General features: G+C 44.0%; 2 protein-coding genes, 1 long non-coding RNA gene and 21 other non-coding genes across 30 annotated transcripts in view; 16 read left to right on the top strand and 8 right to left on the bottom strand.

Moving 5' to 3' along the window:
- Positions 1 to 17031, bottom strand: part of LOC148682349 (uncharacterized) — a 771506-nt gene that overhangs the window by 124747 nt on the left and 629728 nt on the right. The gene's annotated exons all lie outside the window — the stretch shown is intronic.
- LOC147845236 (uncharacterized) overlaps positions 1 to 17031 on the top strand; it is a 934973-nt gene that overhangs the window by 816069 nt on the left and 101873 nt on the right. The window lies entirely within an intron of this gene.
- On the bottom strand, positions 577 to 650 carry trnai-aau (transfer RNA isoleucine (anticodon AAU)). The gene has a single exon. It is a non-coding gene; the product is annotated as a tRNA-Ile (tRNA).
- Positions 753 to 824, bottom strand: trnaq-cug (transfer RNA glutamine (anticodon CUG)). The gene has a single exon. It is a non-coding gene; the product is annotated as a tRNA-Gln (tRNA).
- trnai-aau (transfer RNA isoleucine (anticodon AAU)) lies at positions 1777 to 1850 on the bottom strand. Its single transcript has one exon. It is a non-coding gene; the product is annotated as a tRNA-Ile (tRNA).
- trnaq-cug (transfer RNA glutamine (anticodon CUG)) lies at positions 1953 to 2024 on the bottom strand. The gene has a single exon. It is a non-coding gene; the product is annotated as a tRNA-Gln (tRNA).
- On the bottom strand, positions 2977 to 3050 carry trnai-aau (transfer RNA isoleucine (anticodon AAU)). Its single transcript has one exon. It is a non-coding gene; the product is annotated as a tRNA-Ile (tRNA).
- trnaq-cug (transfer RNA glutamine (anticodon CUG)) lies at positions 3153 to 3224 on the bottom strand. The gene has a single exon. It is a non-coding gene; the product is annotated as a tRNA-Gln (tRNA).
- Positions 5423 to 6881, bottom strand: LOC137490432 (uncharacterized). The gene is made up of 2 exons (XM_087250483.2): positions 6781 to 6881; positions 5423 to 6696 (listed from the first exon to the last, which is right to left on the bottom strand). Exons 1-2 carry the CDS (start codon positions 6834 to 6836, stop codon positions 5820 to 5822), a joined length of 933 nt encoding a protein of 310 aa, XP_087106609.1. The 5' UTR covers positions 6837 to 6881; the 3' UTR covers positions 5423 to 5819.
- Positions 8774 to 8855, top strand: trnas-uga (transfer RNA serine (anticodon UGA)). Its single transcript has one exon. It is a non-coding gene; the product is annotated as a tRNA-Ser (tRNA).
- trnak-uuu (transfer RNA lysine (anticodon UUU)) lies at positions 9614 to 9686 on the top strand. Its single transcript has one exon. It is a non-coding gene; the product is annotated as a tRNA-Lys (tRNA).
- trnas-uga (transfer RNA serine (anticodon UGA)) lies at positions 9805 to 9886 on the top strand. The gene has a single exon. It is a non-coding gene; the product is annotated as a tRNA-Ser (tRNA).
- trnak-uuu (transfer RNA lysine (anticodon UUU)) lies at positions 12469 to 12541 on the top strand. The gene has a single exon. It is a non-coding gene; the product is annotated as a tRNA-Lys (tRNA).
- Positions 12660 to 12741, top strand: trnas-uga (transfer RNA serine (anticodon UGA)). Its single transcript has one exon. It is a non-coding gene; the product is annotated as a tRNA-Ser (tRNA).
- trnak-uuu (transfer RNA lysine (anticodon UUU)) lies at positions 13500 to 13572 on the top strand. The gene has a single exon. It is a non-coding gene; the product is annotated as a tRNA-Lys (tRNA).
- trnas-uga (transfer RNA serine (anticodon UGA)) lies at positions 13691 to 13772 on the top strand. The gene has a single exon. It is a non-coding gene; the product is annotated as a tRNA-Ser (tRNA).
- Positions 14520 to 14592, top strand: trnak-uuu (transfer RNA lysine (anticodon UUU)). Its single transcript has one exon. It is a non-coding gene; the product is annotated as a tRNA-Lys (tRNA).
- trnas-uga (transfer RNA serine (anticodon UGA)) lies at positions 14711 to 14792 on the top strand. The gene has a single exon. It is a non-coding gene; the product is annotated as a tRNA-Ser (tRNA).
- trnah-gug (transfer RNA histidin (anticodon GUG)) lies at positions 14970 to 15041 on the top strand. The gene has a single exon. It is a non-coding gene; the product is annotated as a tRNA-His (tRNA).
- trnak-uuu (transfer RNA lysine (anticodon UUU)) lies at positions 15551 to 15623 on the top strand. Its single transcript has one exon. It is a non-coding gene; the product is annotated as a tRNA-Lys (tRNA).
- On the top strand, positions 15742 to 15823 carry trnas-uga (transfer RNA serine (anticodon UGA)). Its single transcript has one exon. It is a non-coding gene; the product is annotated as a tRNA-Ser (tRNA).
- trnah-gug (transfer RNA histidin (anticodon GUG)) lies at positions 16001 to 16072 on the top strand. Its single transcript has one exon. It is a non-coding gene; the product is annotated as a tRNA-His (tRNA).
- trnak-uuu (transfer RNA lysine (anticodon UUU)) lies at positions 16582 to 16654 on the top strand. Its single transcript has one exon. It is a non-coding gene; the product is annotated as a tRNA-Lys (tRNA).
- trnas-aga (transfer RNA serine (anticodon AGA)) lies at positions 16773 to 16854 on the top strand. The gene has a single exon. It is a non-coding gene; the product is annotated as a tRNA-Ser (tRNA).

The raw sequence follows: 17031 nt of genomic DNA, 5'->3' as shown, positions 1-17031 counted from the left end.
AGGTAGCGGGAACAATGACTGCATTCTCCACCTCTGTTTTCATGCCTTTTTACATTGGCTTTTATTGCAAAGCTGGTGGCACCTTGAGGGTTTAAAGCGAAACTACTTACGTCAGCTTTGCCGGTTTATGTGTAGTACATATCATTGCAACCCTTCAGAAGCCCTATCAAGTCACAGTTTTCTTTTATTCAGCAGCGTGTCCGCAGTGGGACATCAAAGCGCTAAATACATAGCATTATAGAGTGCTGTCGATCAGGCCATTGGAATCATTGCCAGAAGCAACGTGACCATCTGGGAGGAAGATAGTGTTTTGGTCAAGTGGAAGCAGGTGGACTTAAGGGTGAAGCAGCTAGGCTTTTTGGGTGACTTTCAGTCACCTGACCCTTGTGCACAAAATAGAATAACATCACTGTTTTGCCAAAACCCAGGATTGAACCAGGGATCTTTAGAACTTCAGATTAACACTCTCCCAACTGAACAATTTCAGCTGGCTTTTCACAAGAATCCTGCAGCATTCGTGTCTGTGAGACTAAGCAGAATCCTGAAATGCCTCTGAGGCCTTAAAGGGTAAAACTTTGGCCAGTACGGGGATCGAACCCGCGACCTTGGCGTTATTAGCACCACGCTCTAACCAGCTGAGCTAACCGGCCACTTTCTGCCTTGTTTGCTAAAAAGCTCAGCGTAACTGTCATTTTCTTCAAGAGATAAGAATGCTATTCCAGCTTTTTTTGTGCGGTGCTGGTAAAAAAACAAGGTACCACCGAGATTTGAACTCGGATCGCTGGATTCAGAGTCCAGAGTGCTAACCATTACACCATGGAACCTCAAGTCTCCTGCTTGGTGCTGCCCGGGCCAAAGAGAAAATAATGTAAAAACAAAACAAAAAAAAAAGAAAACGGCCTTGCCAGAAAGTAGCAGAATGTCAATACAACGCAGTGCCAATGTGCATTGATTTCTGAGTAACTCGTCATTCGGCATGCAGGGCTCCTCACACGTTTACTGGAGCAGGACCAGGTAGGGCCTTCAAAAGAAAAGCGCACTATTCCAGGCATTTCGACGACTAAACGGCAGGCAGGGCAAAGAGGCCACCACAGAGCAAATGTGATCTTTTTTTTCTATTTTGACCACATCGAAAATCGCAAATTATTGATTGCTTTGAGGGAAATTAGCTCATGGTTAAGCGCTCGCTTTGCATGGGAGAGGTAGCGGGAACAATGACTGCATTCTCCACCTCTGTTTTCATGCCTTTTTACATTGGCTTTTATTGCAAAGCTGGTGGCACCTTGAGGGTTTAAAGCGAAACTACTTACGTCAGCTTTGCCGGTTTCTGTGTAGTACATATCATTGCAACCCTTCAGAAGCCCTATCAAGTCACAGTTTTCTTTTATTCAGCAGTGTGTCCGCAGTGGGACATCAAAGCGCTAAATACATAGCATTATAGAGTGCTGTCGATCAGGCCATTGGAATCATCGCCAGAAGCAACGTGACCATCTGGGAGGAAGATAGTGTTTTGGTCAAGTGGAAGCAGGTGGACTTAAGGGTGAAGCAGCTAGGCTTTTTGGGTGACTTTCAGTCACCTGACCCTTGTGCACAAAATAGAACAACATCACTGTTTTGCCTAAACCCAAGATCGAACCAGGGACCTTTAGATCTTCAGTTTAACGCTCTCCCAACTGAACAATTTCAGCTGGCTTTTCACAAGAATCCTGCAGCATTCGTGTCTGTGAGACTAAGCAGAATCCTGAAATGCCTCTGAGGCCTTAAAGGGTAAAACTTTGGCCAGTACGGGGATCGAACCCGCGACCTTGGCGTTATTAGCACCACGCTCTAACCAGCTGAGCTAACCGGCCACTTTCTGCCATGTTTGCTAAAAAGCTCAGAGTAACTGTCATTTTCTTCAAGAGATAAGAATGCTATTCCAGCTTTTTTTGTGCGGTGCTGGTAAAAAAACAAGGTTCCACCGAGATTTGAACTCGGATCGCTGGATTCAGAGTCCAGAGTGCTAACCATTACACCATGGAACCTCAAGTCTCCTGCTTGGTGCTGCCCGGGCCAAAGAGAAAATAATGTAAAAAAGAAAAAAAAAAAAAAGAAAACGGCTTTGCCAGAAAGTAGCAGAATGTCAATACAAGGCAGTGCCAATGTGCATTGATTTCTGAGTAACTCGTCATTCGGCATGCAGGGCTCCTCACACGTTTACTGGAGCAGGACCAGGTAGGGCCTTCAAAAGAAAAGCGCACTATTCCAGGCATTTTGATGACTAAACGGCAGGCAGGGCAAAGAGGCCACCACAGAGCAAATGTGATCTTTTTTTTCTATTTTGACCACGTCGAAAATCGCCAATTATTGATTGCTTTGAGGGAAATTAGCTCATGGTTAAGCGCTCGCTTTGCATGGGAGAGGTAGCGGGAACAATGACTGCATTCTCCACCTCTGTTTTCATGCCTTTTTACATTGGCTTTTATTGCAAAGCTGGTGGCACCTTGAGGGTTTAAAGCGAAACTACTTACGTCAGCTTTGCCGGTTTCTGTGTAGTACATATCATTGCAACCCTTCAGAAGCCCTATCAAGTCACAGTTTTCTTTTATTCAGCAGCGTGTCCGCAGTGGGACATCAAAGCGCTAAATACATAGCATTATAGAGTGCTGTCGATCAGGCCATTGGAATCATCGCCAGAAGCAACGTGACCATCTGGGAGGAAGATAGTGTTTTGGTCAAGTGGAAGCAGGTGGACTTAAGGGTGAAGCAGCTAGGCTTTTTGGGTGACTTTCAGTCACCTGACCCTTGTGCACAAAATAGAACAACATCACTGTTTTGCCGAATCCCAGGATCGAACCAGGGACCTTTAGATCTTCAGTTTAACGCTCTCCCAACTGAACAATTTCAGCTGCCTTTTCACAAGAATCCTGCAGCATTCGTGTCTGTGAGACTAAGCAGAATCCTGAAATGCCTCTGAGGCCTTAAAGGGTAAAACTTTGGCCAGTACGGGGATCGAACCCGCGACCTTGGCGTTATTAGCACCACGCTCTAACCAGCTGAGCTAACCGGCCACTTTCTGCCATGTTTGCTAAAAAGCTCAGAGTAACTGTCATTTTCTTCAAGAGATAAGAATGCTATTCCAGCTTTTTTTGTGCGGTGCTGGTAAAAAAACAAGGTTCCACCGAGATTTGAACTCGGATCGCTGGATTCAGAGTCCAGAGTGCTAACCATTACACCATGGAACCTCAAGTCTCCTGCTTGGTGCTGCCCGGGCCAAAGAGAAAATAATGTAAAAAAAAAAAAAAAAAAAGAAAACGGCCTTGACAGAAAGTAGCAGAATGTCAATACAAGGCAGTGCCAATGTGCATTGATTTCTGAGTAACTCGTCATTCGGCATGCAGGGCTCCTCACACGTTTACTGGAGCAGGACCAGGTAGGGCCTTCAAAAGAAAAGCACACTATTCCAGGCATTTTGACGACTAAACGGCAGGCAGGGCAAAGAGGCCACCACAGAGCAAATGTGATCTTTTTTTTCTATTTTGACCACGTCGAAAATCGCCAACTATTGATTGCTGTGAGGGGAATTAGCTCAAATGGTTAAGCGCTCGCTTTGCATGCGAGAAGAAGCGGGAACAATGACTGCATTCTCCACCTCTGTTTTCATGCCTTTTTAAAGCGAAAAGGTTTAAAGTGAAACTCTCCTGATTTAATCATCACCAGAAGCGACGTGACCATCTGGAAGTAAGATAGCTTTTTGGTGAAGTGGAAGCAGTTGGACTTAAGGGTGCAGCAGCTAGGCTTTTTGGGTGACTTTCGGTCACCTAACTCTTGTGCCCAAAACTGAAAAACAACACTACTTTACCGAACCCTGGTTCTAACCAGGGACCTTTAGATATTCAGTCTAACACTCTCCCAACTAAGCTATTTCAGCTGCCGTTTCATAGTTTTTTTGCAGCGTAGACGTGTGTAAGACAGAGCAGAGCCCTTAAATGCATCTGAGGCCTAAGAGGGTAAGAGCTTGGCCAGTACAGGGATCGAATCCACAACCTTGCCGTTATTACCACCATAGTCTAACCAGCTAAGCTAACCAGCCACTTCCTGCCTAAAGCACTAGAAAGCCCAGAGTAAATGTCATTCCCTGGCCTTCAAGAGATTAACATTCTATTCCAGCTTTTTTTTGTGCGGTGCTGGCAAAATAACAGGTCCCACTGAAATTTTAACTCAGATCGCTGGATTCAGAGTGGTCACCATTACACCATGGAACCTCAAGCTTGTTGTGTGGTGCTGTCAAAGCTGTAGGGAATGAATAAAAAAAAACGGCCTTGCAGGAAAGTAGCAGAATGTCAATCCAAGGTGGTGCCAATGTGCATTGATTTCTGAGTAACTGAGTCATTCTGAGTCATTCGGCATGCAGGGCTCCTCACACGTTTACTGGTGCAGGAATAGGTAGGGCTTTAAAAGAAAAGCGCACTATTCCAGGCAATTTGACGACTAAACGGCGGGCAGGGCAAAGAGGCCACCACAGAGCAGATGTGATCTTTTTTTTTTTTTTTTTGACCACGCCAAAAACTACCAATTTGAATTTTTCTGAGGGGAATTAGCTCAAATGGTAGAGCGCTCGCTTAGCATAGGAAGGGGTCCAATCTTCACGCTCACTCGCAAGCGAACAAGCCGCAAAAACAGGGAAAAATGCGACAAATTTCGCTTGCAGTAGTGTTCGCGGCTTTGTGACTGTGCATAATGTGGTATTTTAGTTGCATATTGCATGTCACTCTAAATGTCATTTTTTGCGTGCTGGATTCGAACACACGATCTGTGTAACACAATATCCAATCAGTGTCGGTTTTAGCGGAGCCAATCAGCTGCGCTCTTATTGAAATTTTACTGATGTAACACAGGCAATTATATTGATATTACTATTATTATGTGGATATTGTTCTTAAAAAGCATATTACGTTAATTAAAAATGAATGCAAATGTTTCAATTAAACATATGTATGCATGTTTATGTATATATAAGTATATTATATATATTTATTTATTAATATATAAATATATACTATACTATATATATATATATATATATATATATATATATATATATATATATATATATATATATATATATATTAATATATGTTATATTTCTTTATGTAATAACTTTAAATGAATGCACACAAAAACAAGTAATATGCAAAATGGTTTATTAAAATGAATACAAATATTAAAATCGCAAAACAATTTTAAAAATATAAAAAACAAAATAAAAACATATCTTAATATATAAACTGTATAATATACAATAAATAAAAACAATACAATATATATTTATTTATTGTGCACATATATTAAAACAATATTATATATATATATATATTTACTTATTATACACATTATATAAAAACAATACTCTATATATATATATTTAGTTTTATATACACAATATATTAAACAATAATATAAATACATAATAAAATGCAAGAGTGGGGGCACGTAATATATAAAATATAGTATTTAAGCAATGTATAAAATTTTATTTTTTTAAAGAAATATAAATATATTTTTACATAAAATGCACACAAATATTAAATAAGTACACACAAGACAAAATAAGAGTGGGCCTATAAGTGCCACTTTAAAATGCTAAATATTAACACACAAAAATTAAATAAAATGAGAGAGAGAGAGTACCCATGTAACATTTACAAAAATATATACAGCAATTTGTCCTTTATTCTGGAGCTGGAGTTTGTCCTTTATTTTGCTGGCGCTGTTCTGCCAACCAGTCCTCTAAGGACAAATCGGCTATGGCCAAACTCCTTAGTCTTTGGTTGCTCACATTAGCTGCAAACACTTTTCTTCTCCTGTTCCCGTCTGCGCCTGTTTCTCTGGGTGTAACGGGACACAGGAACAGCAGGCGCAGGTGGAGCAGGTGCAGGTGGAGGAACAGCAGGTGCAGGTGGAGCAGGTGCAGGTGGAGGAACAGCAGGTGCAGGTGGAGCAGGTGCAGGTGGAGGAACAGCAGGTGCAGGTGAAGCTGGGACTGCACTGGATGTTGGTGCAGCAAATGATGGAATCACCATTGACACACTCATGTCTGGGTTAAAAACAAGTGTGCCAAACAATGATCCAGGTCCTGAAATAGGCTGCACAACATCTGGTGCTGTGGGGGGTGGTGCAATGGGGCACACCGTGCTGGGGGTCGGTGGAAAGGAGCACACCGTGGTGGGGGCAGATACAATGAGGCGCACTGTGGTGGGGGCCGGCGCAATAGGGCGCACTGTGGTGGAGGCTGGTATGATGGGGCACACTGTGGTAGAGGCTGGCGAGATGGGGCGCACTGTGGTGAAGGTCGGTGTGACGGGGCACACCATGGTAGGGGCTGGTGCAATGTGGCAGACTGTGGTGGGGGTTGGCGTGATTGGGCATACCGTCGTGGGGGCCGGTGGAAAGGAGCAAACCGTGGTGACATCCGGCAGGAAGGAGCAAACTGTGGTGGTTGCAGAAGCAGACTTTTGACCAGGTCGAAGAAGAGGTGCCTGTCCTTCTTTATTTGGAGGAAAGACAAACTTGTGTTTGGGGCCTGATGTTGTCGGTGCCTCGTCCAATTTTCCCCTCGGCAAAGGAAGCTGCGTATCTGCCACAGCAATTGGATCAAGTGGAGTCAGTCCCTGAGTGAGTACACTCATTTCCTGATCCTTTTGCCTCCGTTGAAACCTGATAATAAATGATATGTATTATTCATTTATATTAATTTAGAAGTATTCAGGTAATCTAAAGAAAATAATGTGCTTTGCTTACCACTGAATGAGCGTCTTCTGATTTAGCTCAAAAAGCTGGATCACTGTTTCATCCATCAGCCTGCGACTGCCAAGCACCAGATCACGGATGTGGTGGTAATCGGTCAGTATTGATCACGGCAGGGGTCATCCTCATACAGCACTTGAACTGTGATGTCCTCCATGATCTCCTACTCAAACCCGTCATCTTGTAGATCCTCGTCATGTACTTCCTCCACCAGCCTGTCTTCCTCCTCTGGGTTCTGGAGCACCGGAGTCAGGGTTTTGCCGGTCTGGCTGTAAAGGTGCTCCATTCCCAGCAATTCACCTTAAAAAAATAAAACAATTAAAAAAACATATATTAAATAAAACTAATGATAAAATAAACATTTAGATTACCATTTTGTGTAGTACATTAAAAGCTTAATTAATAACTTCCATAACAACTAATTAATGGATTTCTTGCCTGTATATGCTCCAGGAGGGTGATAACGGTTATCCCAGGGCTTGCGTCCTGAGACATATCTTTTGGTGGACAATGAGCATTGTGTTTTTCCTCTCTCTCTCTCCCTGCAGGTAACTGTGTCCACCTGGTAGCAATCATTGGATCTTTCTAGAGTGGAGAGAGAGTATTTAACCTGAGCTGCACTTCAAACCAGTGTTGGTGGTGTCAAGTGCAGTGGCAGAGCTTTTCTCCAAATTCAGACCTGACTCATGAGGTGAACGGATCAATTCTTTTTCCGGCTCTAAATGCGTATGATTGGCCCATGATGAATGAGTGACTCAGACGCGATAGAGGACTCAAGAGATGAACGGATCAATTCCGACCACAACCCAAACCTTGCCTACTTGTAAATTACTGATGTGGAGACTGCATAGCTCAGTCGGTAGAGCATCAGACTTTTAATCTGAGGGTCCAGGGTTCAAGTCCTTGTTCGGGCATGTGACGCTCATTTTGTGGAGCCACAGCTTTTGCCGTTGAGCTATCGCTTGATGAAAGTTTCATCTGGATGCACAATATGTGTACTAGGCATAAAGTAATGGCGGTACAGTCAGTCTTGTAGTCGTGGCTGAGTGGTTAAGGCGATGGACTAGAAATCCATTGGGGTATCCCCGCGTAGGTTTGAATCCTGCCGACTACGTCCTCCGTGTTTTTAAAATTTCAGCAGTCGTCAATTGTTTGCATTTCCATTGTTTCTTGGGAAAAGCGTTGTGCTGGTAGGAGGAGAAAAACAACAGAGTGTTCTCACTGAAGAGAAAGGGGCTTATCACACGGAGGAACATACCACACATAGGTCACAAGGGCTGTTTCGTAGCTCGCCGTGATCGTATAGTGGTTAGTACTCTGCGTTGTGGCTGCAGCAACCCCAGTTCGAATCCGGGTCACGGCAGGCTTTTCAAGGTGACATTGGTGTCGCACTCTGTGTTGCCATCCGTTACCTCCAGCCTTCTTTTAGTGCAGGCTGTGCTAATGGCACGTCCTGAATGTTTACGTTTTCCTAAAGTGTGGAAGACTAAGGCATGGAAGGAATCTTTTCAATTGTTGAGTGTCCATTCATTGCCACAACAGCAGAAAGACATTCTGCAGTTATCATTGATCTATTTAATGTCTCCTACATGACATGAAGTTCAAACTATTGTGTTGTACTGATGTCTACACCTACAAAAACCATAAACCCAACCTCAAAGTAACCTGTCGTGTTTAAGCAACATCCACACCAACCATAAGCTTAAAACCCCATGTCACGGTAAACTTTAGTGTACTGTGAAGGTCTGCGCCGACCACAACCCAAACCTTGCCTACTTGTAAATTACTGTTGTGGAGCCCGGATAGCTCAGTCGGTAGAGCATCAGACTTTTAATCTGAGGGTCCAGGGTTCAGGTCCCTGTTCGGGCGTGTGACGCTTGTTTTGTGGAGCCACAGCTTTTGCCGTTGAGCTATCGCTTGATGAAAGTTTCATCTGGATGCACGATATGTGTACTAGGCATAAAGAAATGGCAGTACAGGCAGTCTTGTAGTTGTGGCCGAGTGGTTAAGGCGATGGACTTGAAATCCGTTGGGATCTCCCCGCGCAGGTTTGAATCCTGCCGACTACGTCCTCCCCCTTTTTAAAATTGCAGCAGTCGTCAATTGTTTGCATTTCCATTGTTTCTTGGGAAAAGCGTTGTGCTGGTAGGAGGAGAAAAACAACAGAGTGTTCTCACTAAAGAGAAAGGGGCTTATCACAGGGAGGAACATACCACACAAAGGTAACAAGGGCTGTTTTGTAGCTCGCCGTGCTCGTATAGTGGTTAGTACTCTGTGTTGTGGCTGCAGCAACCCCGGTTCGAATCCAGGTCACGGCAGGCTTTTCAAGGTGACATTGGTGTCGCACTCTGTGTTGTCATCCGTTACCTCCAGCCTTCTTTTAGTGCAGGCTGTGCTAATGGCACGTCCTGAATGTTTACGTTTCCTAAAGTGTGGAAGACTAGGGATTCGATATAAGAGAAATAGGATCTTTGATGCCAGCATGCTGTGTAGATAAGTACTGATCAAGTCACGCTTCTAAGGCAAGGAAGGAATCTTTTCAATTGTTGAGTGTCCATTCATTGCCACAACAGCAGAAAGACATTCTGCAGTTATCATTGATCTATTTAATGTCTCCTACATGACATTAAGTTCAAACTATTGTGTTGTACTGATGTCTACACCTACAAAAACCATAAACCCAACCTCAAAGTAACCTGTCGTGTTTTAGCAACCTCCACACCAACCATAAGCTTAAAACCCCATCTCACGGTAAACTTTAGTGTACTGTAAAGGTCTGCGCCGACCACAACCCAAACCTTGCCTACTTGTAAATTACTGTTGTGGAGCCCGGATAGCTCAGTCGGTAGAGCATCAGACTTTTAATCTGAGGGTCCAGGGTTCAAGTCCCGGTTCGGGCGTGTGACACTCATTTTGTGGAGCCACAGCTTTTGCCGTTGAGCTATCGCCTGATGAATGTTTCATCTGGATGCACAATATGTGTACTAGGCATAAAGAAATGGCGGTACAGACAGTCTTGAAGTCGTGGCCGAGTGGTTAAGGCGATGGACTTGAAATCCATTGGGGTCTCCCCGCGCAGGTTCGAATCCTGCCGACTACGTCCTCCCCCTTTTTAAAATTGCAGCAGTCGTCAATTGTTTGCATTTCCATTGTTTCTTGGGAAAAGCGTTGTGCTGGTAGGAGGAGAAAAACAACAGAGTGTTCTCACTGAAGAGAAAGGGGCTTATCACAGGGAGGAACATACCACACATAGGTCACAACGGCTGTTTCATAGCTCGCCGTGATCGTATGGTGGTTAGTACTCTGCGTTGTGGCTGCAGCAACCCCGGTTCGAATCCGGGTCATGGCAGGTTTTTCAATGTGTCAATAGCCGCGTTTCCACTATCGTGCCTAAAGCGAGCGAGCCAGGGCGAGCCAAGGCCAGTGGGGTTTCCACTGTCACTTCCGTGGCCTAATCAGGCCAAAGCGGGGCTTTCTTGGGGCCAGCGGCTGGCCTTTTTCGGCCCGCCGAATACCTTGGGCCAAGGAGGGCCAGCTGGGGCTTCGGGGCGGAGTGAAAGGAGAGGCGGGCAGTTTTCTGATTGCACATGAGTACATGCGCCAAACAAATAAAGAAATAAGGGAAAGAAAACATCTAGCCTTATAGTCTGGGGTCCTTTTGCGTATGATCACCCTTATGTTTCCCTTTTAAATGTAAGGCTGCTGCATAAAATAATAAAGTAGTTTTAATTTATAGTGACGTTCTTTGCTGCGTCCTCCTTTATGTTTCAATAACGCATAATAATCTTTACACCATATTAAAAACACATCAGACAGTAAAGGTTTTCGAGAGTTTTTGTCAAGTTTAAAATGTTTGTTTGTTTGTGCACGTTTAGATGCCTGTATGTGTGTGTGAGACCGGGCAAAAGCGCTCCTTCACAGCTCTGTTATGCCGCGAGCGGCTTTTTTCTTCATTTATTTTGGAGATAATACACATATAAATACAACAGAAAGACATAAACTTAACAAAATACGTGCCCACTTTCGTAGACTTTAAACAATATATTGTCATATCTTGATAAAATAGCCTAAGGTAGCCTATATTGAAATTAATTTAAAGAATTACAAATATCGGATATATATATAATCACATTAAATAAATTAACCAATATAAAATAAACAAAAGCTAACTATAGCAATGTAGGTAGCCTATATACAATATACAAATCAAACCGTTTTAAAGCCACACATAGCCTAACTTTCATTTTGCAAAGACCTGTCTGAAAAAAAAAAAAGATTTTCGATATTTTTTAAAAACAATAAACACCGGAGAAGGTTTGAAATATTTATATAAAGTAAATATTTATATAAGTAAATATTTATAAAGTATTTGGATACGATGATATTAATCAAATCGCGCAAACAGAGCAATATTTGGGTGAGTGAAAGCAGAATCTCCTATACCTTTTTTTCTGTCACTCAGTCCTGCGCAGCACTCGCTGCTTTAAACGCATATGGGGGAAAGTCCAAACACAAAATGTGTTCTATATCCTCAAACAACTGTTTATGTTTTTATTTGACGTGGTTAAATTTATAAATGAAACTTTAAATGATGAGTTTTAGTGAATAGCTGCCGAGCGCAACAAATAGCCTATGGCTATATTTTATTAGGCTACTCGCTCTTGTGCTGAAAACTTAACACGACTTCTATCAACACGAGGATGTTAAAATATACATGCCATATCGAGTTATAAAGGAGAATTTCTGTGGCTTTATATTATGGATGTGTGCGCTCTCTGTGATGGGTCCCTGCGTTAGTGGCGAGAGCACTCCATGCACAATGCAGTCGGTCGGCGAGTAAACAAATGTAATAAATGGAAATACACAGGTCTGTGCGTATAGACATATAATGTACTGCTGTACAGTAACGTGTCGTTTGTTTGTTTCGGTTGTCTTCATTTTAATGGTTTCGTTTCGTGATGATTTATGGTGTGCTTTATCTGCCTGATTCCCGCTGAAGTGGGCGGGTTGTGTGACGTTTGATTCGGGGACGTTCTGTGGGCGGTGTTTGCGTGACGCGCTGTGAGCTTTAGCCCGACAGTGGAAACGCGACATGATATCAGCCTCATTTCTCAACCTCCCGGGCTATTGGCCCGCCCCAGCCCGATTAAAGCCCTGGCTCGCACTGGCCCGATAGTGGAAATGCGGCTATTGGTGTCGCACTCTGTGTTGCCATCCGTTATCTCCAGCCTTCTTTTAGTGCAGGCTGTGCTAATGGCACGTCCTGAATGTTTACGTTTCCTAAAGTGTGGAAGACTAGGGATATGATATAAGAGAAATAGGATCTTTGATGCCAGCATGCTGTGTAGATAAGTACTGATCAAGTCACGCTTCTAAGGCATGGAAGGAATCTTTTCAATTGTTGAGTGTCCATTCATTGCCACAACAGCAGAAAGACATTCTGCAGTTATCATTGATCTATTTAATGTCTCCTACATGACATGAAGTCCAAACTATTGTGTTGTACTGATGTCTACACCTACAAAAACCATAAACCCAACCTCAAAGTAACCTGTCGTGTTTTAGCAACCTCCACACCAACCATAAGGTTAAAACCCCATCTCACGGTAAACTTTAGTGTACTGTAAAGGTCTGGGCCGACCACAACCCAAACCTTGCTTACTTGTAAATTACTGTTGTGGAGCCCGGATAGCTCAGTCGGTAGAGCATCAGACTTTTAATCTGAGGGTCCAGGGTTCAAGTCCCTGTTCGGGCGTGTGACGCTCATTTTGTGGAGCCACAGCTTTTGCCGTTGAGCTATCGCTTGATGAAAGTTTCATCCGGATGCACAATATGTGTACTAGGCATAAAGAAATGGAGGTACGGACAGTCTTGTAGTCGTGGCTGAGTGGTTAAGGCGATGGACTTGAAATCCATTGGGGTCTCCCCGCGCAGCTTCGAATCCTGCCGACTACGTCCTCCCCCTTTTTAAAATTGCAGCAGTCGTCAATTGTTTGCATTTCCATTGTTTCTTGGGAAAAGCGTTGTGCTGGTAGGAGGAGAAAAACAACAGAGTGTTCTCACTGAAGAGAAAGGGGCTTATCACAGGGAGGAACATACCACACATAGGTCACAACGGCTGTTTCATAGCTCGCCGTGATCGTATAGTGGTTAGTACTCTGCATTGTGGCCGCAGCAACCCCGGTTCGAATCCGGATCACGGCAGGTTTTTCAAGGTGACATTGGTGTCGCACTCTGTGTTGCCATCCGTTACCTCCAGCCTTCTTTTAGTGCAGGCTGTGCTAATGGCACGTCCTGAATGTTTACGTTTCCTAAAGTGTGGAAGACTAGGGATATGATATAAGAGAAATAGGATCTTTGATGCCAGCATGCTGTGTAGATAAGTACTGATCAAGTCACGCTTCTAAGGCATGGAAGGAATCTTTTCAATTGTTGAGTGTCCATTCATTGCCACAACAGCAGAAAGACATTCTGCAGTTATCATTGATCTATTTAATGTCTCCTACATGACATAAAGTCCAAACTATTGTGTTGTACTGATGTCTACACCTACAAAAACCATAAACCCAACCTCAAAGTAACCTGTCGTGTTTTAGCAACCTCCACACCAACCATAAGGTTAAAACCCCATCTCACGGTAAACTTTAGTGTACTGTAAAGGTCTGGGCCGACCACAACCCAAACCTTGCTTACTTGTAAATTACTGTTGTGGAGCCCGGATAGCTCAGTCGGTAGAGCATCAGACTTTTAATCTGAGGGTCCAGGGTTCAAGTCCCTGTTCGGGCGTGTGACTCTCATTTTGTGGAGCCACAGCTTTTGCCGTTGAGCTATCGCTTGATGAAAGTTTCATCCGGATGCACAATATGTGTACTAGGCATAAAGAAATGGCGGTACAGACAGTCTTGTAGTCGTGGCCGAGTGGTTAAGGCGATGGACTTGAAATCCATTGGGGTCTCCCCGCGCAGGTTTGAATCCTGCCGACTACGTCCTCCCCCTTTTTAAAATTGCAGCAGTCGTCAATTGTTTGCATTTCCATTGTTTCTTGGGAAAAGCGTTGTGCTGGTACGAGGAGAAAAACAACAGAGTGTTCTCACTGAAGAGAAAGGGGCTTATCACAGGGAGGAACATACCACACATAGGTCTCAACGGCTGTTTCATAGCTCGCCGTGATCGTATAGTGGTTAGTACTCTGCGTTGTGGCCGCAGCAAATCCGGGTCACGGCAGGTTTTTCAAGGTGACATTGGTGTCGCACTCTGTGTTGCCATCCGTTATCTCCAGCCTTCTTTTAGTGCAGGCTGTGCTAATGGCACGTCCTGAATGTTTACGTTTCCTAAAGTGTGGAAGACTAGGGATATGATATAAGAGAAATAGGATCTTTGATGCCAGCATGCTGTGTAGATAAGTACTGATCAAGTCACGCTTCTAAGGCATGGAAGGAATCTTTTCAATTGTTGAGTGTCCATTCATTGCCACAACAGCAGAAAGACATTCTGCAGTTATCATTGATCTATTTAATGTCTCCTACATGACATGAAGTCCAAACTATTGTGTTGTACTGATGTCTACACCTACAAAAACCATAAACCCAACCTCAAAGTAACCTGTCGTGTTTTAGCAACCTCCACACCAACCATAAGGTTAAAACCCCATCTCACGGTAAACTTTAGTGTACTGTAAAGGTCTGGGCCGACCACAACCCAAACCTTGCTTACTTGTAAATTACTGTTGTGGAGCCCGGATAGCTCAGTCGGTAGAGCATCAGACTTTTAATCTGAGGGTCCAGGGTTCAAGTCCCTGTTCGGGCGTGTGACTCTCATTTTGTGGAGCCACAGCTTTTGCCGTTGAGCTATCGCTTGATGAAAGTTTCATCCGGATGCACAATATGTGTACTAGGCATAAAGAAATGGCGAAACGGACAGTCTTGTAGTCGTGGCCGAGTGGTTAAGGCGATGGACTTGAAATCCATTGGGGTCTCCCTGCGCAGGTTCGAATCCTGCCGACTACGTCTTCCCCCTTTTTAAAATTGCAGCAGTCGTCAATTGTTTGCATTTCCATTGTTTCTTGGGAAAAGCGTTGTGCTGGTAGGAGGAGAAAAACAACAGAGTGTTCTCACTGAAGAGAAAGGGGCTTATCACAGGGAGGAACATACCACACATAGGTCTCAACGGCTGTTTCATAGCTCGCCGTGATCGTATAGTGGTTAGTACTCTGCGTTGTGGCTGCAGCAACCCCGGTTCGAATCCGGGTCACGGCAGGTTTTTCAAGGTGACATTGGTGTCGCACTCTGTGTTGCCATCCGTTATCTCCAGCCTTCTTTTAGTGCAGGCTGTGCTAATGGCACGTCCTGAATGTTTACGTTTCCTAAAGTGTGGAAGACTAGGGATATGATATAAGAGAAATAGGATCTTTGATGCCAGCATGCTGTGTAGATAAGTACTGATCAAGTCACGCTTCTAAGGCATGGAAGGAATCTTTTCAATTGTTGAGTGTCCATTCATTGCCACAACAGCAGAAAGACATTCTGCAGTTATCATTGATCTATTTAATGTCTCCTACATGACATGAAGTCCAAACTATTGTGTTGTACTGATGTCTACACCTACAAAAACCATAAACCCAACCTCAAAGTAACCTGTCGTGTTTTAGCAACCTCCACACCAACCATAAGGTTAAAACCCCATCTCACGGTAAACTTTAGTGTACTGTAAAGGTCTGGGCCGACCACAACCCAAACCTTGCTTACTTGTAAATTACTGTTGTGGAGCCCGGATAGCTCAGTCGGTAGAGCATCAGACTTTTAATCTGAGGGTCCAGGGTTCAAGTCCCTGTTCGGGCGTGTGACTCTCATTTTGTGGAGCCACAGCTTTTGCCGTTGAGCTATCGCTTGATGAAAGTTTCATCCGGATGCACAATATGTGTACTAGGCATAAAGAAATGGCGAAACGGACAGTCTTGTAGTCGTGGCCGAGTGGTTAAGGCGATGGACTTGAAATCCATTGGGGTCTCCCTGCGCAGGTTCGAATCCTGCCGACTACGTCTTCCCCCTTTTTAAAATTGCAGCAGTCGTCAATTGTTTGCATTTCCATTGTTTCTTGGGAAAAGCGTTGTGCTGGTAGGAGGAGAAAAACAACAGAGTGTTCTCACTGAAGAGAAAGGGGCTTATCACAGGGAGGAACATACCACACATAGGTCTCAACGGCTGTTTCATAGCTCGCCGTGATCGTATAGTGGTTAGTACTCTGCGTTGTGGCTGCAGCAACCCCGGTTCGAATCCGGGTCACGGCAGGTTTTTCAAGGTGACATTGGTGTCGCACTCTGTGTTGCCATCCGTTATCTCCAGCCTTCTTTTAGTGCAGGCTGTGCTAATGGCACGTCCTGAATGTTTACGTTTCCTAAAGTGTGGAAGACTAGGGATATGATATAAGAGAAATAGGATCTTTGATGCCAGCATGCTGTGTAGATAAGTACTGATCAAGTCACGCTTCTAAGGCATGGAAGGAATCTTTTCAATTGTTGAGTGTCCATTCATTGCCACAACAGCAGAAAGACATTCTGCAGTTATCATTGATCTATTTAATGTCTCCTACATGACATGAAGTCCAAACTATTGTGTTGTACTGATGTCTACACCTACAAAAACCATAAACCCAACCTCAAAGTAACCTGTCGTGTTTTAGCAACATCCACACCAACCATAAGGTTAAAACCCCATCTCACGGTAAACTTTAGTGTACTGTAAAGGTCTGGGCCGACCACAACCCAAACCTTGCTTACTTGTAAATCACTGTTGTGGAGCCCGGATAGCTCAGTCGGTAGAGCATCAGACTTTTAATCTGAGGGTCCAGGGTTCAAGTCCCTGTTTGGGCGTGTGACTCTCATTTTGTGGAGCCACAGCTTTTGCCGTTGAGCTATCGCTTGATGAAAGTTTCATCCGGATGCACAATATGTGTACTAGGCATAAAGAAATGGCGAAACGGACAGTCTTGTAGTCGTGGCCGAGTGGTTAAGGCGATGGACTTGAAATCCATTGGGGTCTCACTGCGCAGGTTCGAATCCTGCCGACTACGTCTTCCCCCTTTTTAAAATTGCAGCAGTCGTCAATTGTTTGCATTTCCATTGTTTCTTGGGAAAAGCGTTGTGCTGGTAGGAGGAGAAAAACAACAGAGTGTTCTCACTGAAGAGAAAGGGGCTTATCACAGGGAGGAACATACCACACATAGGTCTCAACGGCTGTTTCATAGCTC

The sequence above is a fragment of the Danio rerio genome, chromosome 4, assembly GCF_052040795.2.
Source record: "Danio rerio strain M-AB ecotype USA chromosome 4, GRCz13ab, whole genome shotgun sequence".
Taxonomy (NCBI): domain Eukaryota; kingdom Metazoa; phylum Chordata; class Actinopteri; order Cypriniformes; family Danionidae; genus Danio; species Danio rerio.
This window is presented reverse-complemented; position numbering and strand designations above follow the sequence as displayed.

Excerpts from the sequence above, each read along its gene's own strand:
- LOC137490432 (XM_087250483.2), bottom strand. The coding sequence starts at position 6,836 with ATGGATGAAACAGTGATCCAGCTTTTTGAGCTAAATCAGAAGACGCTC. Across the intron at positions 6,697-6,780 it reads CAGAAGACGCTCATTCAGTG|GTTTCAACGGAGGCAAAAGG; the intron begins GTAAGCAAAGCA and ends ATTTATTATCAG.